General features: G+C 49.0%; 1 protein-coding gene across 4 annotated transcripts in view; it reads left to right on the top strand.

Annotated features, from left to right (window-relative positions):
* Nucleotides 1–1,555: 1,555 nt before the first annotated feature.
* Nucleotides 1,556–21,983, top strand: part of DKK3 (dickkopf WNT signaling pathway inhibitor 3) — a 43,178-nt gene continuing 22,750 nt past the window's right edge. Inside the window, exons 1-4 of one of the 4 annotated variants that reach the window (XM_045825743.1) lie at nt 1,556–1,574; nt 2,645–2,889; nt 9,355–9,492; nt 12,615–12,698. In XM_045825743.1, the coding sequence (XP_045681699.1) occupies nt 2,677–2,889; nt 9,355–9,492; nt 12,615–12,698 (435 nt within the window). In that variant the 5' untranslated portion in view covers nt 1,556–1,574; nt 2,645–2,676. Of the gene's footprint in view, nt 1,575–1,932; nt 2,074–2,178; nt 2,201–2,644; nt 2,890–9,354; nt 9,493–12,614; nt 12,699–21,983 lie in introns of those variants that run through there. The other 3 variants (XM_045825740.1, XM_045825741.1, XM_045825742.1) reach the window with 3 other exon arrangements.

Genomic DNA, 21,983 nt, shown 5'->3' with positions numbered 1-21,983 from the left:
CCTTTGCTTTGTTTGTTTGTTTGTTTGTTTCAATGTCTCAAATTTGTTTCAATGTCTAAATGTTTCAAATTTAATACAGTTGTTTCACCAACTGTATTAAATAAATCAGAAATCATACAACAGACACACTATACACCTACGTGTAATTAATCGACTGTGTTGATTAAGCAGACGTGAGTATTTGGACACTGGTGCTCCAGCGCTCCTGCACACTGGTGCGCTCTCTCTCACACAGAGAAGTAGAGTGTTACACATGCAACTGTAGATGGTCCCTGTCTCTTCCTCTGCTCTCCACCTCGGAGGCAGCCTGCCCGTCTCTGTACTTTCTTACTGTACTTGTAGCACCCATACACAATATGTACCGTTGATTTGTGTTTTCAAAATGCGCACACATAGTATTCTGTACATACCATTCTGCAAATTGCCTTTTCCACTGCACATTATGTTTCTTTGAGATTTATCCCAGTTGTTGCCTAGAAATATTGTTCAGTATTTTAACTGCTGTAGTCCATTGTTTGTAGAAATCCCAGTTTATCCATTTTCCTATTCATAAACTCTACTACGTGGATTTCACGTTTTTGCTGTTGAAATAGTGCTTCAGTAAACATCTTTATATGCAACATGTCCCAGCCAGGTTTATAGCAGAGGAGGCTGGCGGTGAAGGCTGAAGGCTCTGGAGCCAGACTCCCGGGTTCAAAATCACTTAGTATCTATGTGGCCTCAGGAAAGTGTCCTCATTTTACAAATGAGGATAGAAGTTGCAGGACCAACCTCAGAGGTAAGAATTAAATGAGTTGTACCTGTTCCTGGCACATAGCTGAGTGCTCAGTGATGGTGCTGCTGTATCGATGTATGGATAGCCATTGTTATATTAATCAGCCCACCCATTTCTCAGGGGCCAAGTGTGTATTATGGTTCCAGCCCTGGTAACACAAAAGTGAGCAAGTCTGCCCTTGCCTCCTCCTCTCCCCCGGTGCTCCTGGTCTCCGGGGAAACGGGCCAGGGACCAGGTAGATCATAGCGAGCCAGGGCTGCAATAGGGAAGCTCATGGTCCCAGAACAATGTCCAGGCGGAAAGAGCAATAGAAAGAAATAGGAGGAGGTTTGACACGTAAAACACTGGCTTATTCAAAAAAATATGTGAGAAATCTCTGTTCTCTGCACGCACATGGTTTTAAAATTGTTTTTTTAAAAAACAGTGCCACCTGTTCTAAGTGCTGGGGAAAAGGCTGTGAACAAGACGGTTCTGTTCCCATTTCGACAATGAACACATAGCCCACGCGTGCCGCACACTCCCCATGCCCGCTATGCTCGTTAGCTGTGAGGCGCACTTGCAACCAGAACCTCCCCGTTACATTCGGGCTCCCAGGCGCGCAGGCGGGGCTGGTAACCTGGCCAGACGAGGTCCCAAAGTGCCGAGCTGGGATTCCCCCAGGTGGCCTGGCTGCGGCCTGGCCCTCACCACGCGGCATCCGCCCTCGAGAGGCTCGCTGACCTTCTCCTGGCCTATTCTGGGAGCTCCAAGTGGGTTTTCTTGGCTGGAGTGCGGTGTCAGCCGGGGCAGGCAGATACAGGTCAGCGTCTGACGGGCCTTGAACACCAAACTGAGGGGCTGGGAGTTCACCCTGTAGGGCTACACGCCGAGTGGAGGGTGGCTTGGAGAGGGCCAGGTGGGACGCAGGAACCCACCCCTTTCCCGGTTCCCCGTACTGCGCTGTGGGAAGAATCTTAGGAAGAGGAGGCAATGGGTTGGGATGCGGGGATTAAGAGAAGGGGGCGGCTTCCTATAAGACTGGATCTCGGAGGCAGAGGAGGCAGGCCCGGGGCGTGAGGTCGCCGGCGCTGGTGGCCAATGGCAGCGGGCTGGGCGCGGCCTGTCCCGCGGGGCGGGGGCCGGGCGGGCTGGCGGGCGGGCGGGGCGCACTTGGAGCTCGCTCGGGTACCAGCGCCGCCGCATCCCCGCCGCGCTCCTGCACTCGCGGCCCGCCCACCGCGCAGCTCCGGCTCCGCAGCCCGGCGGCCTACCCGCGAGGCCCGGCAGGTCCAGCCCAGAGCACAGCTCTGTCCGGTCGGGTGGGTGAGGGGCGGCGGCGTGGATGGGGTGACTCTGCTTGATCCCGTTTGGGTGGGTGAGGGGCCAGACGCTCGATTGGGGCTCGAACCAGAGGGTAGTGTGTGGACCTGCGCTCCGACCACCCAGGTGGGGCCCGGGCAGGGTTGCGGCGGGCGCAGGGTAGCGGCACTGGAGCTACGCTCTGACCTGTTCGAGGAGAGGGCAGGGCTCGAAACCGCTGAACCCAGGAGGTGGGGTGAGCTGAGGGCTATTAGTGTAAGGAACCGGGGTTCGGATACTCGAAGCAGGGGGCCATCACCAGGCGCGGGTGCAGAGCTCAGCCCCTGCATGAGGATGGGGTTGGGGTACGGAGGGGATCAGGGCGTGAGAGCGCGGGGCGGGATGGAGGCGTTGCTTCTCGGTCCGAGGGAGCTGCGTCCTGGGGGCACTCGGTTTCTTCGCATCTTGGGGTGGGTGCGGGGGAGAGAGGCGCCGGGGGCGGACCTGGACTCGGAGTGCCCGGGGAGGCCGAGGGGGGCGGTGAGGCTTGTGAGGGTGGTCGGAGCGCTCTGACCGGGCTCTGGAACACAGGCGGAGGCAGCGGCGCAGGGCGCAGAGCGGAGATGCAGCGGCCCGGGAGCACCCTTCTGTGCCTGCTGCTGGCGGCGGCAGTCCCCACGGCGCCCGCGCCGACTCCGACAGCGACTTCGGTTCCGGCCGAACCCGGGCCGGCTCTCAGCTACCCGCTGGAGGAGGCCACCCTCAACGAGATGTTCCGCGAGGTAGAGGAGCTGATGGAGGATACGCAGCACAAACTGCGCAGCGCGGTAGAGGAGGTGGGTGCGCCGCAGGGCTCTGGGAAGCACAAGGCTCGGGGCTGGGGAAGACCAGGCAGCGGGACGTAGCAGGGTTCCGAGCTAGTCAGAGTCCTAGGTTTCGCAAAGGGGCTGGGAAGGGCCGGCCACAGAATCAGAGTGATCTGGAGGCAGCTCGGAATGATCCCACCTCCCACCTCCCACCTCGTCTGCCTCCCTGCCAAAAGATCTGGATGTGAGCCTGTCCACCGAGTAGCCTCTGGCTGGACCCATCCACGGGCAGCCAGTTCTGGGTCACCATCCGACTGCAGACTGCCCACCACAACCCAGTTTTCTTCACGTGTGCCGTCCCGCCCCCGCGTTGTAAGCAGATGTTTGTAAGGCCCCTGGTATTCCAACGCCGTGGTTTTACAGAGAGGCTAAGGAACCTCCAGGCATTTCACGTTCCAGCTTGTCCACTGGGCTTGAGCTTGTGCCATCTTCCCAAGACACAGTTAAGATGCCACGTGGGGACCAAGAGCCCTGAGCTTTGCTGGTCATCTCTGTAGACTTCCCCCAAAGCCATGTGGGGCAGAAAAGAAAATCGGAATCCTGAGCCCAGCAGTGTGAAAGGTCAGAACGTGCTGGGTGGGAGGAGGAGGGGTAATAAGAAAAGTAATCACACCTCCACCCCAAGAATGCCTTGGAGTCAGTCCCGGGCCCAAGGTCCTCTTCTGCCACTCACAGGTGGCATCGGACAAATCCCTTAACATCCTGTACCTCTGTTTCCTGTGTCAAGTGCTGTGATATGCGTGGGCACCTGGCATATAACATATAGCAGCTGATAGTATCAGATACCAGGAACCGAGGCAAAACTGCCTGGCTTCTTCCTTCTGTCACCTCCCAGGTCCAAACTCTGGTTGGCATCCTTTGTGGTGGGTATACAACTTTGCCAGGCCTGCCAGGCTGGAAGGTGCTGCTGGCCCAGGTCTCCCCACCCTGATTCCTGGTTCCGGGTTCCTGGTTCCTGGGGTGGGTGAAGAGCTCAGCCTGGGGGCATAGTCACAGTTAGGCCCAGGTCTGGCTGCAGCCTGTCTTTGGAGAGAAGGAGTTAGCAAGAGATTGTCCAGGCTGATGATGGGTCAGGTGTCTTCACATCCATTTGGGCAAAGCCTCCCATGCTGGCTGAGGTCTCTCAGAAGTTGCTTTATCCCCTCACCCCTGTGTAGTTTGGGGATATAGCCCCTCCTCCTGGTTACAATCAACCCAGAGTTTTCAGTGAGGGGGACGTGGGACTGGGAGGCTGTTGTTACATGGGCAGCTGTACCTGAACACTCACTGCACGGGCCAGATTCCAAACCCATGGACTTTCTATTTCCTGTTAAAACACAAGAATCATGACACGGAACAATTAAAGAGGGAGGGGAGTCAGGCCCCCACTGTCCCTTAATTCTGTACTTTCAGATTAAATTGAACTTGTGATCCCTCCGATCTTCTCTGGATTCCAGAGTTTTCCCTCCCACATGTAGATTCTCAGTGACACTGACTAGGTCACTGCCATGTTTTTATTCAGTGGGTGCTGGTCCACGCAACGTGGCCCTCGGACGGGAGCCCCTGGCGAGGGAGCAGCAGGGACCCTTCAGGATCTTCACTGATCAGAGCAGTTTGGGGCCCTGCAGGACCTTAATGGCAGGGCCCGCTCTATGGGAACTGTCCACATTGGCTCTGCCCAGGCCCCAGCTGTCCTCTCTCCCGATGTGACTCTGTTTAACTTGCGAAGAGGGGCAAAATGAAGTTTGCCACCAGGGTAGACACTGGCTACCACTTCCACCCCACTCAGTGGCTGTTCCCCAAAGAGTGTCCTCACTAGCAATGGGGACAGGTTGAGAGAGAGGCTAAACACCTGAGTGGCAGGAGAACGGGCCCTGGGGACCAACCTTCCTTTACACAACCCCAGCTGTGTCACTTACTAGCGGTGGCATCTAGGCTCTGGAATGGAGGAAATGTCTACACTTAGTGTAAAAGAGAGAATTAAATGGAAGGATGCAAGTAAAGCAAGTCGTCTGACCATCTAAAATGGGGTTAAGTTTAATTGGGATAAGTCAGCGTCTAATGGGGTTGTTTTAAGGGTTAAGGAGATTGTTACTCATAAATAATGGCTATTGTTATCATCATATCAACAGTACTAGGATGTCATCATAGTAACAGTGCTAGGATGAATAATAACAAAGAACCACCAGAGTCTAATATATAATAGATTCTCAAGAGATTGTGGCTATTGCTATTAATTGTCTTTTAAAAGAGACTGCCAAAAGGCCCCTTAAATCTCATAAACACAGGACAGTTGCTATTTACTCTTGTCCCGGGTAAGAACCAAAAGGACTGGGCCAGATGTATTAACTGTTTACATAGCTGCATCATGAATCTGCTTTCAAGTGACTTCCTGACATTTTAAATATTCCAGCTGACTCCACTGTGGATGTCTGTAGTGGGGGAGACGAAGGTAACTCTGCTCATGGCATCATTACTGGGGGAGTTTAATCTTCACATGGTGCAGTCCAGGCTGCCCCTGGTTTCCTCTCTTATTCTGTAAGTTGCTGACAAATGTATTTTGAGGATAAAACCACTTCACCCCCACCCCCCATACACTCATTGCCTTGTCTGTAACTGGTATATTTTAGAATATTCCCGGGAAGGACCCCAATACCAAGCCTGGATTTATCTTTCAGTTTTTCCTACTGTACTCCTTTGACACACAGATTGAACCAACCACAAATGCCATTTTAAGTAACATTCACATTCCTCCTCTGTGAAACAAGTCCTATTGCTTACGTTTTTTTTGCTAGTGGCAATAATAGTTGTGGTTGAAATTTCCGCTGCAAACTGTACTTTCAGTTCATGGTGCCATTAAAGAACTGTTAGCTCATTCTGTTGAAATAACCACTGGTTGAGAGGGAGGTTTTATGAGAAGACTATCTGCTCAGCCCAGAAGAAACTCTAGATTTGGTAACTTGTCAATTATTTGAAAACCAAACTGGAAGATTCAGATTCCCATGGGAAAGTTAAAAACATGAAGACATTCCCATCTCCTTCTGGATAATCAGCACTGCAGCACCTGCAGCCGCCTACTGTTCTCCAGCTCTGCCTAAACAGGCCAGGCTCTCTCGCTTACAAAAAAAATTGAGGTCGTTTTCTTGCCCATCTTTGTCTCCTTTCTTGAATCCATTCCACGTCTTCTCAATTTGTTAGCAAACTCTTCAAACGCATGATAGAGTCTGCTTTTTCCACTTCTACCCAAACCTTCCCTGGCAAGCTACCTTCTGAAACTGCCTTCTTAAAGGGCAGTACTGGGAGAGTACTCGCCATAGCTATTTATTACACCATTGCTGGTTGGCAAATACTGAACCAAGCACTTGGATTTTGTGATCTTAATTCTCACATCTGCTCAGCAGAGTAGGGTTATCCCCCATTTTATAAAAAAGAAAGCTGAGGTTTAGGAAACATTTGTCATCTTGTCCAAAGTCACGCAGCTGCTTTGTGGCAGAGCCTGGCCTTGGCCCCACCTTACCTGCCTCTAGGACCCTGGCACTATCTATTGTGCTGCCCTCTGAAGACCCTGGTGGCAGTTTTTTGTTTGTTTTTTTTTTTGCCTTATCCTGTGGTCAGCCCTCAGTGGGTTGGTCTGTCCTTCTAGACATAGTTGGAGCCTTTGCCACCCAGAAGTCCCCTCCCCAGCCATAACTTCCTACCCCCAGACCCGGTTCTAGCCAGCCCTCTGACTGTATTCTCTCCTTTCTCTGGCTGTATGATTTCCCAACTAGTCTTCAGCACTTGCTACAAGTCCCCATTATGACCTGGAGCAGAGGTTCTTACCTGGGAGCAAGTGGGAGGCAGGGAGGACCCCAGAATCATCTGAGAAGCTCATTGATATCTGAGATCCCACCCCCAGAATTTCTAATGTCACAAGTCTGGTGAGGGATCCATATATACTCATATATATTGAAAGTTTGGACCATGACTGCTGTACCCTCCTGGCTGAGAACCAGGACAATGACCTCTGCTTTTAGAACTGCTCCTGGATCTGCCTGTTGAACATTCTCTGCTTCGTCATCCACCACTTTATGCTGTGTCCAGCACGGACCCTCTGTGGTAGCTCTCAGCACACACCATTGCTGTCCAGGCTGCCAACTTTGCCATCTTTGGGTTCCTCTGTATCTAAATCCTACCCATTTTTTAGACCAACCCAATCATGCCTCCTCTTGCTCCTGGAAGCCTTTCTCCTCTCTTCTTTGAACCCCTTACTTGCTTCGAGAGACAATCATAATTCTCCTCAGACTGGTTTGTGTGGGGCTGTCCTATCTCCTCAGGAAAAGCATAAGCCACTCGGGCAGAATCATGTACTGGGACAGCACACAGTTTGCAGACAGACTGACCTGAGTTCCAGTTTGAGCTTTGCCCCTTACTAACAGTGTGATGCCCTAAGGCAGTCTCCTTAGCCTCTCTCAACCTTGTTTCCTTCATCTGCAAAATGAGAGAAATAACAACTTCCTCATAGGATTGCTGTGAATATTCAAGGAGGCATGGTAGGTATCTGGGGCAATGGCGCACACACAGCTTATGTCCAAACATGGAGGCTATAGTGATGAAGACGACGACGATGATGATGATGAAGCCAGTGATCGACTTTAAACATCTCAGCAGTCACCTCAGGGTCAAACACAGCAGTCACTGACCAAGTCCTTTTAGGATTATCTGGGCCTTTGTGCCTATCTGAATTTCTCCACACTTCTGGTTCAGTGTTTTTGAGACATGGAGATTCATGTCCAATATCCAACCCTGTCAGCAAGTCTGGTTGGAAGAGGAGAGAAAAGAGGGGCCTCGTGTAAGTACATAAGGAGAGAAAGGACAGTGATTTTTGAATAAAAAGGGGGGCATGTTTTTGAGGATTAGTTTTAAATAGGATCAGTTTTCATTAGTTTTAAATGAAAATAGCTCAGAGTGAAAGATAGCAGTGTAGGAAAATTGCCAACTACCAACTGGAACTTCTCTTTGTGTCTCTGATTTTTGATTCCTGGAGAGAGTATCTGATTGGCTCAACTATTTCATGATGTGGCTTCCCTTTGAGTCCAATCAGCTGTGAATAGGTCATGTTGTCAACTGCCCACTCATCAGGGCTGGGACAGGGTGATAAATCTGGAAGGAAAAATCAGGTGAAGATGAGTCAACCAATCCTCTCCAAAAGGGTCATTTTATACCTGAGAGGTGGAGTGGGGAAGGAGACATAGCCGTAGCCCTACTTGTAGGGGGTAAGGGGCTGCCTTAGTTTGGGTCCTCTCCACCACCACCACCAAATCTTTGCAACAAAGGTTTGGGAGCAAATAATTTATTTTGGAAGGAATCCCAGAAACACCAGGAAGAAGTGGAAAAGTGAGATGGAAGAGAAGAAAAACAATTAAGACTGTGCTGATGAGAAGGTTGCTGCTCAGGGCAGCTAGGGCTCGATGCCACCGGGGTCCTCAGAGAGAGACCGTCTGGTTGAGAGGTGAGGGAGCTGAGTACTGACCCCATCACCCGGCTCACACTGGTTGAGCATTGTTCCTGGTTAACTTTTTTGCACTGGGGGTCTGTGCACACTGAGCACACTTCAGCAACTAGAGATTACCCTCAGAGAGGGACAGAGTTGGTTGTTGGCATGGAAGAGAATTGAATACAGGTGACCTCCAGATGGGGCCATGAGGAGATGAGCAGGGCACCCACAGCATTTGTGCAGGGGCCAAGACTATGCAATGGGAACATGCTCACATCCCAACTCTGCTCTTCACTGGGAGTCTCAGGAAGTTGTCTACTCTCCCTGAGCCTCAGGTGCCCTGTTTATAAAATACCCACCTCATAGGGAGCTTGTGAGATTTGTGGCTGTGATATATGTAAAACATTTAATACAATGTCTTTTCCTAGTGGGTACTCAATTAAAGGTACCTATCATTATTATCAATAGTTGTAACTGCAAATAGGAAAAGGGAAGTAGTTCTTTTTTTTTTCTTTTAAAAAAAATTTGGGAGCGTGAGGGGAGGCAGGAGAAGGTAAAGGGGGGATACATGGTCACGGGAAGAGACATGACTTAGGGTGGTGAACACACAATGTGATATACAATACAGATGATGTCTTACAGAATTCTCCTGAAACCTATATAATTTTATTGACTAATGTAACCCCAGTAAAGTCAATGAAAAAAGTAAAAGAAATATTTTTGACTACAGCTTATATTCAATATAATTTTGAAGTAGTTTCAGGTGTACAGCATAGTGGCTAGACAATCACATACTTTACAAAGTGTTCCCACTGGTATTTCCAGTACCCACCTGGCACCGTACATAGTTACTACAATATTATTGGCTGTATTTCCTACGCTGTACTTTACATCCCCATAGTTTTTTTTTTTCCCCCTAATGGACTCTGACTTGTATAAAGAGAAAACAATTTTGCTCATTTAATTTACTGACTTAATAGATGGAGGCGGAAGAAGCTGCTGCTAAGATGTCCTCAGAAGTGAGCCTGGCAGACTTGCCTCCCAGCTATCACAATGAGACCAACACAGAAACCAAGGTGGGAAACAACACCGTCCACGTGCACCGAGAAATCCACAAGGTGAGGGCACTCATGGCCAGCACTTCCTTCTTTCTACAATGCCCAGTCCCATCCGAGAACTAAGATTTTCTTTACATATTTGATACACAATCCAAAAACACAGCACAGATTACAGACCAGAGGGAGTGGAGGAACTGTTAAAGGGGAAAGAGATGTATCAAAAACCCAAGTTGCTTTTACATTTAAGCAATAAATATGACTCCAGGCTTCCTGCCAGTCCAATTGCAAAAGAATGTTCAGGGATTTCTTGTTACTTGAAAAAAGGAAAAAAAAACACCAAGGGCCTACAGAGATACATTGTACTTTCCTAGTATTAGACTTGAGGAGTTTATCTCGTTGGTTTTTATCTATGTTTCTGTAGAGTTGAAATAGAGTTCCGGAGTCCGTGTTACTGTTTCCTTAGGAGGAACTCACATGGGATCTACTCTGTCTCCAGAAGGGAAAGCCTCAGTTGCCACAAGATTAAGCATCTTGTTTGCTGGTTATCCATTTAAAATTCTACAGCAGAGTTTTTCCAACGTGCCACCTGTCTCTTGGTCTAATATCTTGCAAGAAAAGCAAGCAGTTTCATTCCAGAACCAACCTGAGGAAGAAAACACTGCAAATCTAGAGGCACATAGTTAGCATACTCCTGCGGTGAGATGTCCCCAAGGAGACTGTGACAGGACATTGAGAGCAAGCTCTGCGAGCCTGTGTTAGCTTGAGGAGTCCTCTGTGCAGACATTCAGGATCACTGGGAGAGGCTGTAGAGTCGCCGTTCTGTTGTGGCCATTCAAGGAGCTTGACCTCTGATCCCATTTCAGCTCCTCTATGCAAGGCCACGACAGTGCTCACAAAACAGCCTCACTTTCATTCAAGTGTTCAGGTAATGACTTGGTTGAGACAATAGCATTGCTGCACCATAGCGCACAAACGGGTCAATTTTCATGGGCCACTGCCTTGACTGTAAAGCAGCTTCTGCATTTGGCTCTTCTCCTGCTGCATACTGATTAATGGGCCTGGCTCCAGGGCGTACCCCTCCCCCAGATATATGAACGAGTCATCCACTGAACAGAATCTTTTAGCATTTCTCATCTAAAGACCGGGGAATATTTCCAAAGGTGATTATTTTATTCTCGTCAAAACCAATATTAAGTCACCCTTTCTGACAATAATTAGTCAATGAGTTCAACTGTTTTTTAAAGTTGCTCCCTGTAGATGTCAGAATATTTAAGTGTGAGTTTTCCCAGTAACTATTGTGATATTGAAAAATTATGCAAATGTCCTGACCCTCAGTGACCACACTTATGAAATAGGAGTATCAGCAGCTGCATTACAGTATCGTGAAGGTCAAATGTCCTAAAGTATATGAGAGTTCATTGTAAACTGTAAAGTGCTATGCCACAGCAAATTGTTTTTATTATTACGGCTGTTGTTATAGTAAAGTTATGTTACCAGCACAGTGTAGTCGTCCCCGAGCGGGTTCCATGGAGCCCTGTCCTGTGCGATGAGTGCTTCAGGACAGAGGGCTCAGCATGGTGGAACATATGTGAAAACATTGTATAGTTTCTCCTCACGTAGATGCAAAAATCCATGTTAGTATAATAGGTTCTGAGACATCCTATAACCTGTATGCATAAGACTGCAGAATTTCTTAAAAATATGACTTTGGTTAATTCCATTAAAATTTGGAATACAGGGAGAAGACATTATGTTTTTGTTGGGGAGAGGAACTATTTAGACAAAAATTTTGAAGTATGTGGATGAAGACATGATTCTTAACTCCTTAGAAATGGGACTTGATCCACTACCATAAATTAGGCTGAGAGTTCCCACTTTGTTCTGGCTGCAGGTTCCTGCAATACTGAGCTGGCAGGAACCTTAAAGGTCGCCTAGAAATGAGGAAATCGTGAATCAGAGAAGGGAATGACTTGTTCCTGTTACAAAGCAGATGGTTGTTGGCAGCGGAGCCAAGGCTCGGAGATCACAGATCTCCCAGCTCTGGGGTCAGCAATCTTTCTGTTCTTCATCCTGAACCTAAACATTAGACGTGGCCTTGACAGGGGCCGGCACGGCCTGGGCTCCACATCAGGATCAAAGGCTCAGCTCTGAGGTGCCTGCTTCTGCGTACAGAATCAGAGGCAGACGACAGATAGGAACAGTGGGCCAGGTCTCTCCTGCTACTTAAGTACTTTTTTAAACAATACAAATTATTTGTATTTATCATTAAATATTTAGCACTTCTATTTTCTTACCACTCCTTGTCTTTTATTCATTTTTTGACATTCAAACATGGACTTTCTTGTACTTCTCAACAGTTTCACATATAAGTCATCTTTTCCCCCTCCCTTGACTGAAATCCCCAGGGGGGCAAGGTATACATTATACCACTGGTTTTAAATTCCCAGTGTGTTTCAGAATTGCCCGGGGAGCCTGTAACATTTAACCAACCCCAGCCCAGTCCTCAGGGGTTTTCTATCATTGATATTGGGCAGTTTTTAGAGCTCGCCAGAGCTTTGATCCAGTTCTCACACCTGCCTGCATGCTACACTCTCTGGGGAGCTTCATGAACTAGCCAGGCGTAGGTCTTTCCCCAGGGACTCTGCGTTAGTTGGTCTGAGTGCTTCCTTCATTGATCTGAGCGATGCCTTCAGTCATCCCAGGGGGGCTTTTGTTGATCTGTGTCCTTCACTGAGCCACGTTTGAGTTACCCAAATCCAGAGTGGGGCAGCTACAGCTAAAAGCTGCCTGCTTCTCATGAAATGTGTTCAGTTAGACCCCCAGACCTGTAGCTGTTGAAAAGAAAGTTTACCTTAGGTTTCAAGTGAGGCACCCTGAGAATGATAAAAATAGCCAGCACTGAGTATTTGCGAGGTGACGGGCTTTGTGTGGAGCGCTTTACACAGACCACTTCTTCGCGCCACATAGCAGCCCTGTGAGGTAGACTCTGTTACATCTATTATCACTGCACGGAGGGGAACCTGTTCATCTGAGGGCTGCTGCTGGAACTCAGAGAGAGAGGGGAGTGGGCAGTCTGTCTGCTTGGCTGGATGCCTCAGCTTCAGAAAACAGGAAAAAAGAGTTGCTGGATTTTCCCAGCATTCCTTCTATTTCGCATTCACCTTGTTGTTCTATTATTGCAGATCACCAACAACCAGACTGGACAAACAGTCTTTTCAGAGACGGTGATTACGTCTGTGGGAGATGAAGAGAGCAAAAGGAGCCACGTGAGTTGTCATCTCCCCTGCCCTCACACCCCCAGGCACACATGCCTCTGTGCCCCCTGCCAAGGGTGACCCAGGCTTCAGACCACAGGCAGGAGGGAGCTGACTCTCGGGCACCTTTCCTGCCTCATTGCAGCCAAGATTGTCTAATTCTTGACTAGGCCGATGCAATCTGGTAACGGGCTCTACTTTCATGCACTTTGCGTCAGAAATAACAGAGAATTACATTCAGTTGTCATTTGCATGGCTCCATCTCAGCCTTGAAAGGGGAACACGGAAGTACCAGGTACGTTGATTAGGGACCCTGGTCCCAAGACCTGGTGCATCCGACTGTGGGATGTCCCAGAGCCTCTGGCCTGGCCTGTGCCTTGTGTGATGTCAGCCCTGAGCAGGCAGTGTGAAAGCAGGAAAACCGTGAGTGGGACCCAGTGGCCTGCAGGGCAAAGGGTGCCCTCCTGCTGCAGGTTCGTGCTTGGCCCCCTCGTGACTACGCCTGCTACTTCGGTGCCTGCTGTTTGGTCCCAAAGCGAGGTGTTGTGGTTTTTTTCTTTAATAGAATTATAGAGTCCTCAAGTTGGAAGGGGTGTCATTTCACAGAAGGAAGACCTGGGCACAGTGACCCGATCGGACTCACTGGTCTCTAGACTCCCAGGTCAAAGGTGACTCACCAGCAGCCGATCTCCTCAAAGAAGGGTCTGCTTCAGATGTGCATGTGTGGCGAGGCCTGAACAAGGCGACTGCCTCGCCACGTGGCTGCAGTAAAAATATGCCTTCTTTGTGGAGACTGCGAGGACCAGCCTTTCTGTGCCCAGGTGCCTTTTGCAAATTTCCGAACTGTGAGTTCTTTCCCTCCGAGGATCAAGGATTTTCCCTGGCCTCTTCTGGCCTGACCTCCGGGAGAGAGCCTGTGTGTTCATAGCAGTTGGGGGGTGGCGTCGACATGGTCATAGTCAGTGGGTTCTTCTGGGCCTGTCTCTGGTACAGTGCTCAGACACATCCTACCAGCTGAGGGGTCCAGGTGGCTGTATGTGATGCTAGTGACCCGCCATTCGTGGGACGGGGGTGGGGCAAGCCGTGTGGTGAAATGAAAAAAGCTTGAGCAGCAAAGGCTAGAAGTGTGAGTTTGTCACTGATAAGCCGGGTCACCTCAGCATCCCCATCTGCAAGTGGGGCAACGATTTTCTCCGTTTCCCCCAACTCTGAAAGTACAGAAGCCTCTGAAACAAAGACAGGATTGACTAAGGTCAGGAGGAAAGAGAAGCCGGCTTTTGAAGTTGGTAAGAGAGAAGGCAGCGAAACAAGAAACAACCAGCTGTAGGTGTAGTCATGTTGCCCAGAAGGAGAAGCTGTCGGGTATTCTGGGTTTAAGTCTTGGTTTGGGGCTCCAGGAGGGCAGGAGCACCTGAGCAGAAGCCATGGCATGGAAAGGACAGGCGAAACAGAACTCACAGGGCTGTGAATTAGGGAGAAAAAAAGTCCATTGTCGTTAAGTTAACAAAAAATCCTACGATGCATGATGAAGGAGGTTTGCTCCAGGGAGCTTCCCGGAGCCCAGAGGGCAGCAGCCTTGGCCGTGAGCACGCCTGCACCTGCAGGAGGGCTGAGTACACACATGACCTGCATCGTTCAGATCCCTCCATGCTCTCCCCTGTGCTCCGCAAGGGAGATGGCTATTTTTCCCCTGTGATGGGGGAACCGAGGCTCTGGTCATGGTGAGCAGGTGAGAGACAGGATCACAAAGATGCAAAGGGCGTGCTTGGGTCAGAGAGCCTGCACATGTGTGTGCTGCTGCCAGTGAGTCTGTGCTGGCTGTCCCGAGAGCTCTTGGCCTTGTGTGTCCTGCTCAGCGGGGAGGCCCAGAATCTGCACGCCTCTGTACACCATCTCCTACCTCCATCGTGCGATGTGGACGTACTGCAGCACTTTTGTGCAGTGCGTGATCGGACTCCCTGTGCACATGGTCCTGAGAATGCAGGAGGCTGATGGGGCAAGAGAGATCCCAGAAACCCAGAAGGTAGAGGCTCACCATGTTTTTCTAGATTTCTGCTTGGGCACTTGAAATATTACCTCACTGAGTTTCTCTGTGAGAATAAATTCCAGTGTGATCGGTTAGAAGGGAGACCTGGGCATCTGGCGTTTGGCTAGCTAGTTTCTGGAGAATGGGTCTGTAGAGAACAGGCTGGGGACTTTTCAAGCCACCAGTGACAGGGATGTCCTGTTCAGAAATGGTGACATACGTATCCCACCGCAGAGCCTCACTCATTGCCGGAGTGGCTTGCTAAAAGGCAGAGAAGCAAGATGTAGTTTCAGATGCCCACAGAATTCTTCCATTTAACTGCTCATTGGTTCCTGGGTCGCCACGGTCCTGACACGACTGAGTAGGGCTCATGCCTCATCTTCACAGAGACACGAGGCTCCTCCTCCTGAGTGGGAAGCTGTAAGGACTCGAGTGCTTCCAAAGGAGTGTGCAGGGTTGAATATTGTCACCACTGTCCCATTCCAGAGTTTTATGATGTAATGCTTTTTACAGTTGGCTCTGAAATGCATTACACGCTCAAGAGCTTTCTCTTAAGTGGAAAAGGGAGATTTGCCATTCAAATGGACAAAAATTATATGCTGTTCCAATGTTCAGTTACTGTAAACAGGGGCCAGATTTCCAGGATTTAAAACTCCCAGATGAATTCAATTAAAAATAATCGCCCAAGCACCCCCTATTTTCCTTTCTTCAAATGCTGGTGTGCGTATTAATATGTATGGTAATCCGAGGAGGCCCGTGGAAAGTTACAGACAGTAACTCTATATGCCTGTCTAGAAAACTTAGCACAGCATGTGCAAGGCGTGGGCCTGTTTTTACATTCAGACGCGAAAGGGGAAAAGGACATTGCAGGTTGTTATTTCGCCCGAGTGCGCCGGGGATGGAGATGTGGCCTGACGTCTCTCTGTGAGGCTTCTGTGTGGGGCCCTCGGCCTGTCTCCCTTCATGGGCCAGCGGGCAGCTGACTGATATGCCGCTCCTGCTGTGTGGGGCGAGGTGGGGAGGAAGGTGGTGTGTCAGAAGCTAGAGAGCGGACAAGCCGTTATGCATCCATGGGAAGCTTTTATTTATTTATAGCCCGGTGTCCCCAAATAGGAGGAATCTGGCCCAGTTAGCCAAGGCAGCATTTTGAAGGGACGTGTCTTCTAATTAAAACACAGCTCACAGCCACCAAGCTCAGCACATCATGCATTTGTTGTCTTTTCTGTTTTTACATTGGAATATGAGATGAAAGAGTAGACTTATTTGTTTTTCCAGCTAAACGTAACTCGTTTGAATCTATAGGTTTAATTACATTACGACCAACTCCAAATCTTGGCCAAGACTTCCGGGGCCCCAGGGAGACAAATTTCAGTGCCAAAATCATGTAGATAGTAGCGATTTGAGTGACCCAGCAACTTTCTTGTCCCGGAGAGTGATCGGGGTGACGGTGCCTTTTTGACCTGAGGCAGTGGGTGGTGGGCGATGACAGTGGAATTCTCCACAAGCGTGAACCAAACATCTTCTCTGTTGTGAGGGTGCTTGCCTGTTATTGGTGCTGAAGATGGGGAGAAGTGGGAAGGCGGCTGAACTTCTCCGGACTCGTTTGTTGGTTTCCCATTGAACAGTAAGCTTACTGTCCCCTCAAAGCCCAGGGAGACCCAACAGGAGTGTGGGAGGAGCCAGGGTGTTGAATGACAGCCTTCTCCCCAGCTGGTCCATTCATCACTGAGGAAACATAGGTGGGGTGCTGGCTTTGTTTGCTCCCTATGCTCTGATTTCTGATGCTGGAGTTGCCGTTATCAACCTGATGGAAGGGCAGAGGGCACCGTGATGGCAAGTCATGGGGGCTATTTTCACAGAAATGCTCAGGGGGAAGGCACAGGCCTGTTAGAGAAACCCAGTCAGTTCCCAAAGGTCCCTGCCCCCTGAAGAGTCCTGCTTGGGGCATGACATTGGGATGGCCAGCCTGGAGGTCAAACTCTGATCTGACCCTTGCAAGCTCTGTCCTTTATGAGTCAGCTTCTTCATTTATCAAACGGGGCTAGTAATCCCCGCTTCACAAAACTGGGTGAGCATCGAGGTAGGCAAGGTTTATAAAAGCTCTTTGTGTGAGACTCATTATTATTGGGAAGTAATTACAAGTGGGTTCTAATTGGTTTCTCCCCTGGTGCCCAGCAAAGTGGAGGATGTGTTTAAGGACTCCACAGGCCTCTTTCCACTGACGTTTGCAGCCGGCGGCTAAGTTCTGCAGAGCCCCGCCTCACCCTCTGAGCAATGCACTTCCCCTGGCTCTGTGTTCCTAGCCACAAGGTTGACTCACCTGCTGCCCTTGCAAGTCAGATGTGTCTGGTTTGGGCGTTAGGGATACAGACGGAAGAAAGGATGGGCCATAATGAGTGACAAGAAGAGTGGTGGATGATGGCCAGGTGCTGACAGGCTCCAGGACAGGCCTCGGCCTGGCAGGATGTATACTGGTTTCTGCAGAGAACAGCAGCCTTGAGGTTCTAAGAGCGAAGACGCCCGTTTCATGTGAATGTGCATTTCCACCGCCTTGTAACCAGAGAGTTGGGTACCTCTGTGATTTTGGACTTACATTTTGAGTTGAATCTGTGATTTCTGGCCAAGGATGAGGCCCTCGTGCCTTCATCCAATAGGGAAAATTATAGGGAAAATGACAGAGCTCTGGATCATTCTGAGAGATGGATAAACAATCTCCAAGTTAATAAAGCTGATGCAGGCATTTCTTTGTGAGTTATAACCTGGTTGTATTGAGTTATACTCTCCTCAACCTAGCTCTCCGTCAAGAAGGAAGTCACTAAATGTACATATTCCATGTATAAAGTTAAAATATTGTTAAGTTAATAAATGAATTTCATATAAGTTGGTATAAAAGGATGTTTTCAACAGAAGGTTAAGTGGAAAACAAGCAATTGCAGAGCAGTATCTGTACTATACTAAGAATATAATATATGCTTTATATATGCAGTATATTAAAAATCTCATTTTTAGGAAAGAAGTGCATTAAAAACTTTGGCAAAATATATACTAAATCACTAATAGTACATATCACTGGAGGAACTGAAATTTGCAGAGACTTTTCCTTTAGCGTGTTCTATATTTTTAAATGTTTTAAAAAGAGCTTGTGAATTATTTATAGTTTTGCTATAAACATCTACTTATATTTTTTAATGATTTTGCAAGTATTTCTCTTGTGATGATCCTGGAAATTAAATTGCTAAGTCAAAGGGTGCATATATAAAATTTTGAGGAATACTGCTGAATTTCCCTCCAGAAAATTTACAGTAATTTTGCTCTTAGAAGAATTTCTGAAGCTGTGTTTCACTAACCCTCACCTCCAGTGGGTGTTACAGTGGGTGATTATTTATATCTGTTTTGTTTTCTTCAAATTCTCTGATTACTGGTAAGGTCAAGGGGAGTAGCTGTTTGACAACTGTAAGCTGCAGCAAACATGGAATGTTCCGCAGGTTTATCTCATCCCTCCCTCCCTTTTTGCAGGGGGCAAGGTCAGTTTTGCATTCCAGGCTGTTCCCAAGACCAGACCCCATCTGCCCCAGTGTGGGGCAGATTAGGAAGGTGTGGCGCTGCAGTGGCAGCTGTCAGAGTGCTCAGGGTCCGTGTGAGGTGGCTGCTGGGCTGTGAGTCACACCAGGAGGAGGTGATGGTGACGTGCAGCCTCCTGCCTTCACCCCTGTAAACACAAAAAGACAGGCACTTCCTCCTTCCTTCTTCTCTCACCTCCACCAACACCCCAAACACAGGCTTGGGTGCCTCCTGGCTGGAGGAGCACTCTGCAGGGTGCCTAAGTTCCCAGGCAGGTAGATTCAAAGTGCAGCTTTGTTGTTCATGAGCCATGTGACTGTGACTAAGTTTCCTAACTGCTCTAAAACCTTAGTTTCCTCATATGTACAGTGGAGTTAGGAAAAGTACCTTCCATGTATGTTGTCATGAGGGTAAAGTAAGATAATCTGAGTAAAAAACACCACACAGCACCTAGAATGCCAGAGCGAGTGGGGTCAGTAAGTGTGGGCCACTTACTATTTGATTACCCCAAACCCTGGCTGTCAAAATTCTCAGTATAGTTACTCAATGCATTCATTTATTTGCACATTCACTGAGCACTTATTGCATGTAGGGCAGATAAATGTAAAAGATAGTCCCTAACATCAGAAAGTACCCGGGCTAGCTGTGCACCAAAAAACCCCCAGCTTTTTCCGACATGGGTTCCTGTTTCCGAAGGCAGAGGCTGTACCCGGCATGGCAGGAGCATTGCGCGGCCACCAGATCAGGCAGTCCGGGAGGACTTGCTGGGAAGTGATCCTTCATGGTCTCTGGTGTTTCTGCTAATTTTATAAGTAGATGTGTTAATTACCCCTTTGTTCCAGACTATTCTTTCAAAGATGTTTCTATAGCAAGCAGCCTTGGAGACAGAGGCAGCTGTCCCTCCTTGGCAGAGGGCAGCTTTGCCTGCAGCCCGTTATAAACAATTTGGGCTCGCCAAGCTCGACATTCCTCAGCTGGGGTGTACCCCACTGCAGACACAGCAGCTGCCTGGGCCCCTCCGTAGTGTCACGTGGGTGTTGGGGCAGCGGAGCTGTTGAAAACATGAGGCTCCTGCTCCTTCTGTGCTGTCAGCAGGAAAGTCCTTTTATCCCTGACCCAGGAGTCTCATGTCTTCTGCTGGCATCCATGAAACTGGAAGGCTCACTTGTCACCTTGCAAGTAAATTCTCAGACCCTTCATACTTTCTGGCAGGCTTCCTGGAAGAGGTGGCAGTTAAGTTATATTTTGAATGATGTCTAGGAATTCTCTGTTGTGGAGGGAGAAGGGCATTCCTTGCAGATGGCTTCTTTGTTCAAAGTCAGGGAAGCATGTGGAAATAAGACCATGTTTGAGGAACAGTGTGTAGTTTAGAATTCCAGAGCTGCAAGTGTGCTTGAGGGAGCAGCAGATGAGGCTGGGGAGAGGCAGGAACTAGATCAGGGAGGGCTTCGAGAGCCCAGCTAAGGAGTTAGAAATGCATGCCGAGTTAGGAACACAACCCGAGTCTGAAATGCTTTAACGTGCCCTGTACTGTGTGCATACAGCATCCAGAGGCTTTGCGCAGTCCCCAGAGGCCCCCAGAGGAAAGAGCCAGGAAGATGTGGTTTGGAGGGCAGATTCATTGATGAGGACAGAGTTTTACTCCTGCTGGAGCTTGAGGCCTGAGTCCTGAGTCCTGTATGCCCTCCAAAAAGCCTGGCTTCAGGACTTGCAATTTGGAAACTTTTAGTTAGAAGAGGAACACTCTGCTTTTATGTGGTGCCAGTAGGCAGGCCAGATAATGAACAGGGATTGAATTTGAAATCTCATTAGGCTGAGGGCTGCAGAACAAGCCAGTGTCTGTGGTGTCTGAGCAGCCTGGGGCCGGAGAGCTCCCCTGGGGCCGGTCTGTGGCTGTCCACTGCCCTCAGAGCTTGGGTACCCGCCAGGGCTGCCTGGACAGCATTCCCCATGGGGCTTTGGCATCTGGCTGGAAGATGCCTGGCCCTGCCCTTCATTGATCTTTGGCATCATTCTGAAAAACGCACAAAGCTCATGAGTTCATTTTGTTTTATTTTTAAAATAATGTCAAGAACCACAGTGTTCCCTCACTCAGTCACTATGACTGAGAAAGTAACGGAATTAACCACCCCCTCTCCAAAGCTGCCTGTGTCTCATGTTCAGGTAAGTCCTGGTAACAGTTCAGGCCAACCCATCAGTGATGTGATTAAGTGCTCAGCATAATTAATGATCATAGTGACCAATAATAATAGATGATGATGAAGATAAGAACTGCCATTTATGGGGCCCATGCTATGTGCCAGGCCCCCTGCTTGGGATCTGACCAGCTTCCCCTCACACAATCTGCGTGGCAACCATGCAAGGCAGATGCACCCTTGACCCCATTTCACAGATAAAGGTACTGAGGCTCCAGGAAGTTACACCACAGAGCTGGGTGGTAGTGCCAGTGCTATGAGGGAAAAACAAAACAATCACTTAGGTCTCAGTGATGCCAAAGCTTCCAAATGCATGTTCTTAGTGGGACATTTCTAAAAGTTGTGATAAAATATGTATAGTGTGAAATTTACCACCTCAACCACGTTTAAGCATGTGGTTCAGTAGTAAGTACTTCTACTTCACTGTGTGGCCAACGTGTTTTCATCTTGCAGAACTGAAACGCCGCACTCATTACACAATCACTCTCCACTGCCTCGCTCCCCTGCCCCCCGCCCCTGGCAGCACCCTCTACTTTCTATGTGAATGTGACTGCTGCAGGTCTCTCCTATGATGGAATCATACACGAGTTGTCTTTTTGTGGCTGGTTTGTTTCATGTAGAACAGTGTCCTTGAGGTTCATCCATGTTGTAGCATGTGCCAGAATTTCCTTCCTTTGTAGGGCTGAACAGTATTCCAGTGTGTGTGTGTGTGTGTGTGTGTGTGTGCGCGTGAGCGCGCGTGCGCTGCATTTTGTTTCCATGCACCCATCGATGGACACTCGGGTTGTTTCTCCCTCTTAGCTATTGTGAATGATACTGTGCTGAACCTGGGTGTATAGATATCTCTGATTTCAATTCTTTTAGGTACATACCCAGAAATGGAATTGATGGATCATATCAACATTTTATTTTTAATTTTTGAGAAATGGCCACACTGTTTTTCACAGTGGCAGCAACACTGTGCATTCCCATCAATGGGGCACAAGGTGGGACATTTTTTAACCTCTGGTTTCCATGACTGTAGGAACAAGGTAATTCACGGACCCAGATTTGAGCTGAAGGGCTGCACAGTAACCCCTGGGCTCCGCTGCCCTTGCTCAAGGCAGTGCCTTCCAGCACTGTCCCAGGGGCTGCCTCTGCAGGGTGGCAGTCACGGTCTCAGGGGTGTCCCAGCCTCTGGCCAATGTGCTGGAAACTGCCCTGAGCTCAGGCTCCAGCTGTGTCTGGGAGAGTCATATCTAGCAGCCAAAGATGTGATTTTTTTTGACCATTAGGAATCTATGCCCCTCTCCACTCCCTTCTTTATGAGATCCCCCTCTGTGGTCTCCCAGGAGATTCCACATGCTCTGGGGGCCTTCCACTTCCCTATGAGGGCTCTGTAGACCTCAGGGGGCTCAGGTAGGGGGCTCAGGTAGGGGGCTCAGGCCTCCAGGGAAAGGGCTTTGTGCTGCTGGTGGTGGTGGTTTTTAAATTCCCACAAGTGGTAGGGAGGGTTTCCTGGGACAAGGGCCAGAG

Source organism: Phyllostomus hastatus, unplaced genomic scaffold (genome assembly GCF_019186645.2).
Source record: "Phyllostomus hastatus isolate PE091 unplaced genomic scaffold, TTU_PhHast_1.1 phas_scaffold_585, whole genome shotgun sequence".
NCBI classification, from domain to species: domain Eukaryota; kingdom Metazoa; phylum Chordata; class Mammalia; order Chiroptera; family Phyllostomidae; genus Phyllostomus; species Phyllostomus hastatus.
This window is presented reverse-complemented; position numbering and strand designations above follow the sequence as displayed.